An 11,301-nucleotide genomic window follows, 5' to 3' on the forward strand; every position below is an offset into this window, starting at 1 on the left:
TCCAACTTTTCCAGAGAAAAACGAGGGAGGCTTCGTGTGCCAGAAATGCCCTTTTCCACCCAGGGGGAAGCAGGAACAGGATCAGGAACGGCTCCAGGCAAGGAGAATCCCTGCCCAGGAGAGCCCGGAGCAGCTCCTGGGGTTCCTGGGAAAGAGGAAACGCCTTCGGGTGCTCGGATAAAAATCCAGGTGTTGTTTTCCACCCTTTTCCGTTTATTAGCGGGGGAAAAGGGCGAGGATTGAGCTGATAAGGGCCGAGATAAGAGAAATGGGCCCAAGGAGGAGCTGAGTCAGCAGAGGCTGAAAATGAGGGGGTGGCACTGGGGACATCCTGGCAGTGCCGCCCCTGGCACGTTTTTGTTCCATTCCACCTCAGTTTAATCCTAATTTCCCTGGATTTTGCCCCCCTTGCTTTCCTAAAATTTTCCCTGGATTTTTTGCTCCTCTCACCCCTCACTTTCACCATCATCTCCCTGAATTTATTTATCTTCTTTTTAATTCCCAGAACCATTTCCATTCCCATTCCTCTCCTTTTTAGGGTCCTATTTCCATCCCAGCCCACCTCCAACTGGGATTTTCCCTCTCACAACCCCTGACAATTCCAGAATTTCCCCTCAGGGAGCTCAGGCCAGGCTGGCTCTGCTTTGGCTCGGCCACAAGAAGTTAAAAATTATTCTCTGGAGCAGGATTAGCCATTAAATGGGGAAAAAACACCTGGATTTTCCATTTATTCCTCCTTAAACACAGCAGGATTCAGGGAAACAAACCCCAACCATGATCCCAGGCATGTTTTTACCTGGGAAAAATCTGATTTTTGGGATTTTTGTTATTGCTAGGACATCTCAGTCCTGATCTGGTCACGCCCTGGAGATCTGGGGCAGACATCTCCTATCACCCTCATCATCATCTGCATCATCATATCCCAGATTTTCCTTGCTCCAGGACTCCAGAGGGAACCCAATCTCACCCTGGCATTTTTTCCCCTTTATTTCACCCCATTTCCACCAGGTCCAGCCCAACATCAGGGCTTTTTAAACTTTATTTAAATTTATTTACACCATTTTTGCTCCCCTTGGTTTCCCCATATTTCCCTGGATTTCTCTCCATTCATCCTCGGGTTTAATCTTATTTTCCCTGGACTTTTCTCCCCTTACTGCTCGATTTCCCTGGATTTAATCTTAATGTCCTGGGATTCCTGTCCCCCTTGATTTCCCCATCACTTCCCTGGATTTTTCCTCCCTCTTCCCTGGGTTTAAACCCCAATTTCCCGGGATTTTCGCTCCACTCACACCTTGCTTTCCCCATCACCTCCCTGGATTTTTGCTCGGTTTCCCGGGATTTTTTCCGGGTTTGACCGCAATTTAAACCGCAATTTCCCGGGATTTTCGTGTCCCGCCGCAGCCGCCGCTCCTTCCCCGGCCGGAGGAAGATGAGTCACGGGCGGCTCCGGGGGAGGAGGAGAAGACGCCGCAAAAACGTCGCTTCTCCCGAAAACCTCTTTCCGAGAAAAAACACCCAACTTTTCTCAAAGCTGCAGCCTTGAAGAGGAGAGGAAGGAGCGGCTCAGCCGCCTCTGCCGACCCCAAACCGCCCCAAAAACTCTTTTGGGATGCCCAGAGAGGATCCCTCTATTCCTGGTCCATAAAAATCCCCCCGTACCTTGATTTTCCTGGGGCTGGCACGGCTCGGGATCCTCCGAAATATGGGAAGGCGCTGGGGAATCAAGAAGTAAGGTGATTAATGCCGTGTCGGGGGGCTCAGCCCCCCCAAAACCCCCCAAAAATCCCGAATTGGGACCTTGAACGTGGGTTTAAATGGGGTGCTTAATCATGAGAGCAGCCAAAACCCCCAAAATCAGCCTTACAGGAAACGCTAAAATCGCCTTACAGGAAGCCCTAAATTCACATTGACACCCCCACGGCAGCCAGGAACCCCAAAACCACCTTACGGGAAGCCCTGAATTCACATTGACACCCCCACGGCAGCCAGGAACCCCAAAATCACCTTACGGGAAGCCCTGAATTCACACGAACACCCCACGGCACCCCGGAATTTCCCGGTTTCGAAGGCCCCCCAAAAAGGGGGCGCCCCAGAGGGGGGAGGACAGTGGTGCCTTTCCGGGATGTGAGGACCCCCCGGAACAGCCCAGAACTCCCGGATTACTGGGGGTGCTCGGGGCTGAGCCCCCCAAAACCAGGAGCCACCCCCAGAACGGGATGGGGACATCCCAACCCCAAGGGGATCCGAATTTTGGCAGGGAAAGCCCCAAAGCTCCCAGTTTAGGGAGTCACGGTGGGGGGGGGCACAGGGGACCCCCGACACCTCCCAGGGCACCGGGGGGAGGGGGGGGGGGGTCAGATACGCACGGGACCCCCAAAGCAGCACGGGAACCGCAAACCAGGAAGCACCGGGGAGCCTCAGCGCCCGGCCGTGTCGCTGCTGCCGCCGGGGACAGCCCGGGAGCTGGGAACAATCCCGCCACTCCCGGGGCCCCCGCACCGCTCCCGCAGCCCCGGTTCGCCCGCAGCGGCCGCCCCCGTGTCCCGGGGAGCGCCGGTGGCACGGCCGGGGCGGCGGGCGCGGAGAACGGCTGGGCTTGGCCGGCCCCGGTGTCCCCTGTCCGGGACCTGAGCCCCGGTGTCCCCCTGTCCCCTGCCCGGCACCTGAGCCCCGGCCTCGGTGTCCCCGGTACCTCCGCTGTCCCTTGCCCAGTACCTGAGCCCCGGTGTCCCCCTGCCCAGTACCTGGTCCCCGGTACCGGTACCTGAGCCCCAGCCCCGGTGTCCCCTGTCCCGTACCGGTACCTGAGCCCCGGCCCCGCTGTCCCTGTCCCTGCTGAACCCCCTGCCCAGTACCTCGGCCCCGGTGCCCCCTGTCCCGTACCGGTAACTGAGCCCCGGCCCCGCTGCCACCCCCGGCCCGCCCGCCACCGCCTTTTGAGGGGAACCGGCGCCCCCGGCCCCGCCCCTGCCTGCGCGGCACCGCCTTGGCCCCGCCCACAGGCGCCATATAAGGGCAGGGATGGGCGCGGTCACGGCGAAGGGGGCGTGGCGGGAATTTCGCGTGGCCCCGGTAGCGCGGGGGCTTCCCCGGAGGGTCCCAGACCCCGCTGACCACCCGGTGCCCACCCGAATTCCTGCTGACCACCCAGATTCCCGCTGACTACCCACTGTTCCCGGACCCCGCTGACCATCCGGTGCCCACCCGGCCCCGCTGCCCACCCGACATCTCTCCCCCACCCGGGAGCGCCCGGATGGGCAGGGCACTCTTGGGGTGCCAGCGCCCGGCGCTCCGGGGGCTGCCACCCCTCCCGAAAGCCCGGTGGGCTCGGGCAGCCGATCCAGCTCCCAGTGAGTGCCCGGTGCTGCACCGGGACAGAATGAATGCCACCGGTACCGGAGTGCCACCCCCAGCACTCCCGGCTCTTTGCAGGCTCCGGCTGCTCCTGCTGTCCCCTCAGAGCCCGAGGGTGAACCCGGCCTGGGGACCCGCAGGACACCTGGATTTGGCTGTTCCTGAAGGATCTGAGAGTATTTGGGATAGATCAAGAACCGACCTAGGCCATCCAAAATCCTCTTATTGGTGGCTTGGAATGTGGGATTTTGGGCAGAGCCAGCTCAGCCCACCCCAACCCAGGATTGGGCACTCTGCATCCCCAGTCTAAAAAATCGGGATATTCGGCAATTTCCCAATTTCCTTCCTCAAATCCCCACCCGGGTGCAGCCACCTGCAGCACCGAATAAAGCAGCGAGAGAGCTCCCAGAGAACCCCTGCTGCTGCCGCTCCAGGGTTTATCGGGTGTCCCCTAAACCCAAAATCCCGGGAGCAAACGAGCCCCCGGCGCAGCAGAGCCCCCGCAGCCGCGGGCACCGGGTTCAGCCGCCGCGGTTTGCGTGGGGAAAACGCTTCGAAATCGACTTTAAATTGATTTAATGAGGCCGAGGAGGGGAAAACAACGTCTGGGAAGAAATGGGAGCTCATCAGAGGCAATTTCTTGGCGCGGAAGGATTTCGGGAGAGTGGGGAGTGGTGGAAGCTTCTCATTCCCATCCCGGTGCTTTTGGGGTTATCTTTCCATGCCAAAAAAATGTCCCAAAATCTTCCAAGGCTTTTCCCCACTGGCACGGCCATGCCAGCGAGACGCGTTTTCCATACAAATTTTTACACTTTTCCCACCGGGAATTTGTGTCCCCCGAGCTCTGGGGAAAGTTTGTGGCCGAGGAGGGTTTGAATTCCCTCCCTCTCTCCTGATTCCCTGCTGCTTTTCTGCCCTCAATTCATCCGGCACGAAGGGTTTGGGGCCAAATCCCTGCTCTGCTCCGCATCCCCGGGACAGCCGGCACGGGCAGGATTCGGGAGGATTTAATTCCTGCACGGAATTTCATTCCTGCTTGGAAATCCCAAGAGCTGTGAGCGGGAGCCGCGGTTTTTGTGCTGCTCCAGCCTGGAAAAAGGCATCGGCGGGGCTGGGAGAGGAGGAGGAGGATGGCCAGGGGATGTGGGGGCGGGAAGTGGGATCTCCCGATCTTCATGGAATGGTTTGGGCTCGGAAGGGACCTTCAGGATCGTCATTGCCACCCCCGCGATTGTCCCTGCACGGGGCTTGGAGCACCTGAGAGGGCGGCACCTGTGGGACAAACGGGGCTGGATGAGCTCCAAGATCCCTCCCAAAAAATGATCCCGTTTCAGGGCTCGGAAATCCCTGAAGGACACATGGAAAGCGGGGGAAAGCCCCAGCCCGGTATTTCCCGGTCCTTGGAGCAGTGATCCGTCATCCCGGGGGTGGGTCCGGGCTCGCCCCATCCCGGGAGAGCGGAGATTTCCCGGGAAGCGCTTCCACAGTCCCGTCTACTGGCTGGAAAAGGGGCTTTTCCCCCTTCCGCCCATTCCCGCTGGGTTTGGGGGCAGAAAAAACCTGCCAAAAAACCCAGGATCTAACCCAGGACGCGACAGGAGGCGAGGGGAGGCTGCGGGGGGAATTTTCGCTTCTTTCCCTGCTCTGGGGATTCTCTGCGGGGTCGAGCTCATCCCAAGGGACTGGCAGGGATTTCTGCTTTCCCAGTCCCTCTTCCTTCTCCTTTCCCAGCCCTTCTTCATGCCGCAGTCCCCGGGACGGTGCGGGAAGGAAGGAGAGCAGGGAATTCTCCCCCCGCGCCTGAAATTTCGCTCCTGAGAAGGAGAGAAGAAATGATCCATAAAATTTCCATGGGATACGTCTCCCGCGGTCGGGCAGGAGGTGCCTCTGGAGCTCGCAAAATATTTTAATTTTGCCATTAAATTTATTTTGGTAGTTTGGATAATTGGGAGAGGGAGGGATTTCTTTTCCCATCGTTTTTCTCTGGGGTGTGCTGGGGGGAAGTCCCACGGGAGGGAATTTATTGGAGGAAAACGGACCCGGGAGCTGTCGGGGCTGGGGGGGAGGCGGGAGGGAATGGCCTGGGGGCGTTTCCCCAGAAATTGAGGGGGGCTGGAGGTGATGCTGGGCTGGACCGGGACAGGGGGCTCGGACCGGTCGGGACCGCTCCGGACCGGGACAGGGGGGCTCGGACTGCTCGGGACCGCTCGCTGCCGGTGTGGAGCCGCTCCGTGCTGGGAGCAGGGCTCTCCCACTGGTGCGGCCCGAGTCTGTACTGGTGTGAGGGGGCTCATACTGGGACAGCGATCCCCAAACTGGGGCTCCTGAGCTCCACATTGGTTCCAGCTCCCCCCCACCCCCATCGCGCATGCGCGCTCATGACAGGACGTTTCCCCCCCCCGCCGCGCGCACGCGCGCGAGTTGCGTCACGCCCCGCCTTGCCCCGCCCTGCCACGCCCAACCGGAATCACGCCTTGCTTCTGCGCGTGCGCAAATCTGACCACGCCTATCACATGCAAATTAAGGGTGTGGTCACAGACCACACCCCTGACAATTGGCGCGTGCGCTTTGGGTTAAATGACGGGGCGTGGCTCTCTACACTCCGCCCTACACTGTGACGTTTGTCCCACTGGATGGACGTGGTATTGGTAACCCCGCCCATCTCACGTGAGGAGAAACGGGCGGGGTCATATGAGTCTCCGCCCACGCCCACCTCGCTCAGTTGCCATAGCGACGACGGCTGCGCGCGGGGACGGGGGGCGGGGCCGCGGCGGCGGCGGGAGAGGGGCGCCCCCTGGCGGAGAGCGCTGAGGGAAGGGGTCTGTGAGGGGCGCGCCGGGACAGGGGGGCTCTGAGGGAGGGGGTCCCGAGGGTGGGAGTCTGTGAAGGGGAAATTCCTGAGGGAGGGCGTCTCTGAGAGAGGGGATCTTCAAAGGGCGGTTCCTGAGGGAGGGGGACCTTGAGGATGAGGGAGTCTCTGAGATGGGGTCCACAGTGGGGCCTGTTCCTCTCGGGGGGTCTCAGGGGCTCTGGGCTGTTCCTGAGGGGACGCGCCGAGCCCCGGGGCTGTGTTTTGGGGCGGGGGCTGCCTGAGGAGGTGCTGCTCTCAGTGGAGGAGGGGGTGCCTGGGCAGCGCTGGGTTTTGGGCAGCTGGAAATGGAGCCCATCAAGGTGTCCCGTTCTCCAAGGAAGCCCCTTGTGGATGGGGACACTTTGTGGTGGCTTTGGGACTGTGGCTTAGAAATGGCTCAAAACCCCCTTCAACAGCCCAGAGCTGCTCCTGCCGCCTGTCCCAGGTGACACAGCCGTCCCCATCACCGCCACCATGGGCTCTGTGCGATCCCTGTCCGCCGCCAGCGCCGCCCCGAGCCGCAGGAAGGCCGAGGCTGAGGAGGCGGAGGAGGTGTTGGTCAGCCAGGAGCCCGTGCAGGATGGGGCCAAGAGTCCCTACATGGAGTTCACGGGCCAGGACAGCATCACCTGCCCCACCTGCCAAGGCACCGGCCGCATCCCCTCAGGTGGCTGCTCCTCCGGGGCCTAAGCACCCCAAAATCCAGCTCTAAACAGCAAAAAAGTCACTTTTTATGTGTTATTCCCATAAAAGGTCACTTTTTAATGTGTTATTCCCATTTTGCTTCCCAGAGCAGGTGAACGAGTTGGTGGCTCTGATCCCCTACAGCGACCAACGCCTTCGTCCTCAGAGAACGTAAGGGAGGAGTTCTTTTATTGCTTTAGGGGCTGTTTTCACCCCAAAATATAGAGTTTAATGTGTGATTTTAAATATTTCTACCATGAGTACCACAAACTCACTCCCACCTTCCATCCCCTCGCTGGAGTTTTGGGAGCAGCTGCAAAAAGACCCCAAAATGCTGCTTTGGTTGCTCATTACCCAACCCCAAATCTGCAAAGGGGGGATTTTGAGCCCTCTTGGTATTAAAAATGTGACAGCAGCTCTTGGGTGCCTCTTCCAAGGAAACCAAACAGGGGGTGGGGTATTTTAGGATCTGAATATTGCAGAGAAGGTGAAGAATTTAATTTTTTTTTTTTTTTTTTTTCCCCAGGAAACTCTATGTGCTGCTCTCAGTGCTGCTCTGCCTGCTGCTGTCTGGCCTGGGGGTTTTCTTCCTGTTCCCCCACTCGGTGCTGGTGGACGATGATGGCATCAAAGTGGTGCAGGTGTGGTTTGACAGGAAGAACTCCGCTGTCCTCCTGGCCATCACGGTAAAGTTTCCATGGATTTGGGAAAACAAATTCCCAGGGGAAGGAGCCAGTGAGGTCAGGGCTGTTTTTGTCCCCTCCAGGCCACGCTGAGGATCAGGAATTCCAACTTCTACTCGGTGGCAGTGAGCAGCCTGAGCAGCCAGGTGCAGTACATGAACACCGTGGTGGGCAGGCAGCAGCTCACCAACGTCTCCAGCATCCAGCCCCTGAGGGACAAACTGGTACTGACTGGGAGCTCTGCGAGTTCACCTCGTGATTTCAGTGCCCAGGGGCCACCGCTGCTTTTGCTCTGTGCACTCCCTCAGAAATGGGGTTGAAAGGTGATGAAGCTGCACTGAAATCTGATTTTTTTCCGCTCTGTTGCAGGTGAATTTCACCGTGAAGGCAGAGCTGGGTGGATCCCTGTCCTATGTGTAGTAAGGATTTACTGCTCCTTGGAGATACCTGGGGAGGGAGAGGGTTGGAGCTGCTTTGATTAAAATTTGGGGAATTAATTGTAAATCACTCACTTTTCCTGCTAAATTCCTTTGCCAGGAATTTTCTCAAGGTGCTGTGAGATGGTTTTGTTAACACCAAAGTGAAAAATACCAGCAGGAGCTGCCAAAAAATCCCAAATTCCTCAAGTTTCACACTTGCTGACCAATTTCCTTGATCTTTTCCAGTTTTTTCTGCACTTTGCCCAAGGTGAAGGTCCACAACATCGTGATCCTCATGAGGTGGGTGCCGCTCCTGGAGCTCTTTTCCCACCTTAAAGATTCTGTTCTCTGGTTCCTGAATCCCTGGGGAATTCCAGCCACGGATTTGGGCCCCAGGGAGAAAATCCTGCTTGGATTTTTCCCCAAATCCACCTCAGGGTCAGGTTTTAATCCAGCCCAGGGTGGGTAAATATGGGGTGGAGCACACAGCTCCTTCCCGAGGCTGCAATCCCCACCTTTTCACCAAAATCCGCTGGAATTTGGGGTGTTTTTTTGAGGAAAAGAGGAGTCTGTGATGAATCCAAACCTGCTGGGTTGTCCCTTTGCCCTGCCAGGACCTCGGTGAGGCTCTCCTACATCGGCCACAGCGCCCAGAGCACCCTGGAGACCTTCCACTACCTGGACTGCAGCTCCAACTCCACGGCGCCGGCCCGGGGGACGCCCTGAGGGCACCGCCGGGACCCTGAGTGGCCCTGCGGGGACAGACCCGGCGCCTCCTCTGCCGCCCTGCCGGGGGTGCTCCTTCCCTTCCTTCCTGCCAAGGAATCCGGAACCGAGGGCTGAAATCCCAGAGATCTGCAGTGGTTTGCACCTGTTCTGGAAGTTTGGAGCCGTCAGGGTGTTTTGGGGTGAATGGATTTAATTTTTGAGAGTGAATGGGTTTATTTTTTTCAGGGAAAATGAGTTTGTTTTCCTGCTCAATGGTGGCAGCACCTCAAGACCCCAAAAAAGGGACAATTCCCACCTGGCATGAGCCTCTGTTACACCTTTGGAAGGAGCCAAAGGAACCCAAGTCTTTGGGATAAACCTCTCCCTCATTTTCCCCCTGTGGCTCCGACCCCTTTGGCATCCAGAGGCTCTTCCCTGGGGTTTGAAATCCGGGAATTTGCTGCTTTTTGTGCTCCACTTCCCAAAGCAGCGGGGATTGGAGGGGGTTCTGTGGGAGGCTGGGATTCCAAGGCCTCCCTGCCGGGAGCTGGACATTCCTGCCAGCCGCTATCCCGAGCAAAGCCCAGCTGCCAGCCTGGCCCCCGCAGCCCTTTGGCATTTTGCCCCTTTTTGGGAGGTTTTTTCTGGAATTTCAGCCCTCCTTTCCCGTGGGATTCGGGAGCCAGACACAGCTACGTGGGAGGGGATCCTTCCTCAATGGGAAAATTAGTGGATTTTGGGGTGACAGTGGCACAAAATCCACACTCTGCTCCCTTTTCCAGCAAGAGATTCCTGCCCCTGCAGCATTTGTAGGGCTGAATTCTTCTGAAATCAATAAACCTGATTTGGATCTTTCCATGTGCTGTCCTTTACTTTTTTAAAGAAAAGTTCTGGATTTGTCCTAAATCCAGTGCTCTGCTGGGGTTGCTCCTGTGGTGTTTTTTGCCCAAAAATCCCTGTTTTGCTGATGGATTCAATCAGAATCCCAGAATGGGTTGGGGGATGCTAAAACTCCTCCCCAGCAATGGGGAATCCTCTGGGAATTCCATCCTGGGGCCTCCCTCCCCTCACAGGGAGAAATTCCTTCCCCGAATCCCACCCAAACCTCCAGACCCCGGTGGGAAGCCCCTCCCCACGTCCTGTCCCTCTGTCCTGTATCCCAGGTCTGTCCCGGCTCTCCTGAGAGGTCACCCTGGAGCCTTCCCTTCTCCAGGCTGGAAAATCCCATTTTTCCCAGCCCTTCCCAGGAATTTTTGGGGGAAAATGAGGGGGGAAAAAAAACTCGACCAGGTTCCTGTTCCCAGCTGGGACCGGTGCCCAGAATCCCGATCCCAACCTCCTTCCCTGGTGACCAATTCCCACTGAGTTTTCCCTTTTTTTTAGGAAAAGGAAGAAATCCCAAACTTTGCTTTTTCTCCATTTTCTTCCCCTCCTGGCTGGGTTTAATCCTGATTTTCTGGGGGCCTCCCCTCATTCCCTTTCCTCCTCTTTGCCCCCAGCCCCATCCCACTTTTCCAAGGATCCTGGAGGGTTTTTTGGGGGGGCAGCCCCCAGGAGGGACCCCCGAATTTTCTGCTTGGCTGCACCAGGAGGGGAAAGATTTGACCCCAAACCCTTGGTGCAGAGCCCCCATCATTAGGAGAGCGTCTCAAAGGGCACTTTTGGGTGGAAAATCCTCTTTAATCCCCCAATCCTCCTTAATGAATTTCCCCTGCCAATGTTTTGGTGCTTGGCCACAACTGGCAGCTGGCGCACTTGAAGCTGGGAGGGTTTAAAACTCAAATTCTGCCCCAAAATGGCTTTTTTACAGCTGTTTTTAAAAATCTTTTTGTTATAATTTCTCCAAGAGAAGCGTTGCCATCCACAGAGGCAAAAAGAGGAGTTTTGACCCAAAAGAATTGGGGTGAAACTCAGGAATTCCTCATCCAGGAGCTGCCTGGGGCCTCTTGCAGGAGAGATCTGAGCAGGTTTGGGCCTCTTCGGGGTCACTGGGCTGATTTTTGTCAAGATCATTAAAAAAATCCCATTTCTGAGCTTTTTGCCTGTAATGAACAGCCTGGCGAGGAGAGGAATTTCCATGTGGGATTTTTTGTGGCACAGCACGAGTGGAGTCTCCTACTTCCAGTGCTGCAAAACAGCCCCAAAATTGAGTTTTTGCAGGTAGAAAACAGGATAAAATTTGTAGGGAGGAGGGGACAGCTGCCCCTTGCCCTGGTGACACCGAGATTGTCCCAATCCTAATTATAGGACAAGAATTCCACAATTAAACCTCCTGCTTTTCCACAAGTTTCTACTTCAAAATTTTTCACTTTCAAATTTTTCCTTTTTTTTTTGGCTTTTCTGGGGATTTCGCCCCCCTCTTCCCCCTTAGCTCGAAGTATCCCAACCCAAAAAATGTGCAGTTTTAACCCAAAATGAGGACTTCAATAGGATTTTTTCCCAACCTAAAGAACTTTATGGTGGTTGAAATGGGGAGGAAATATTTAAATTACTGCAAACATACCCAAAAGAAAGAGACTCAACTCAACTTTTACTTTCGACCAAAAGTTTTTTTTTTAAGATTTTTTTTCATTTTATACCAACAGATGTTAAAAAATACAGA

General features: G+C 56.4%; 1 protein-coding gene across 3 annotated transcripts; it reads left to right on the forward strand.

Moving 5' to 3' along the window:
• The first annotated feature begins 6,112 nt into the window (after positions 1-6,112).
• TMEM106C (transmembrane protein 106C) lies at positions 6,113-9,534 on the forward strand. 3 transcript variants are annotated; one of them, XM_054294730.1, is made up of 8 exons: positions 6,113-6,173; positions 6,622-6,872; positions 6,997-7,060; positions 7,416-7,575; positions 7,656-7,796; positions 7,942-7,991; positions 8,238-8,291; positions 8,606-9,534. In XM_054294730.1, the coding sequence occupies exons 2-8, from the start codon at positions 6,680-6,682 to the stop codon at positions 8,715-8,717; spliced, it is 774 nt and encodes a 257-aa protein (XP_054150705.1). In that variant the 5' UTR covers positions 6,113-6,173; positions 6,622-6,679; the 3' UTR covers positions 8,718-9,534. The 3 variants fall into 3 exon arrangements, with proteins under 3 accessions (XP_054150705.1, XP_054150707.1, XP_054150706.1); XM_054294732.1 differs by having other exon boundaries at positions 6,119-6,173; positions 6,651-6,872; XM_054294731.1 differs by lacking the exon at positions 6,113-6,173 and having other exon boundaries at positions 6,581-6,872.
• Positions 9,535-11,301: the final 1,767 nt, after the last annotated feature.

The sequence above is a fragment of the Melozone crissalis genome, unplaced genomic scaffold (assembly GCF_028551555.1).
Source record: "Melozone crissalis strain CALT ecotype California unplaced genomic scaffold, PUWL_Pcris_2 ptg000322l_1, whole genome shotgun sequence".
NCBI classification, from domain to species: Eukaryota; Metazoa; Chordata; class Aves; order Passeriformes; family Passerellidae; genus Melozone; species Melozone crissalis.

Bases quoted from the DNA above. Each gene is read 5' to 3' on its own strand.
- TMEM106C (XM_054294730.1), top strand. From the start codon at position 6,680: ATGGGCTCTGTGCGATCCCTGTCCGCCGCCAGCGCCGCCCCGAGCCGC. The intron at 6,873-6,996 runs GTGGCTGCTCCT...TTTGCTTCCCAG, and splicing joins CACCGGCCGCATCCCCTCAG to AGCAGGTGAACGAGTTGGTG. The intron at 7,061-7,415 runs GTAAGGGAGGAG...TTTTTTCCCCAG, and splicing joins CGCCTTCGTCCTCAGAGAAC to GAAACTCTATGTGCTGCTCT.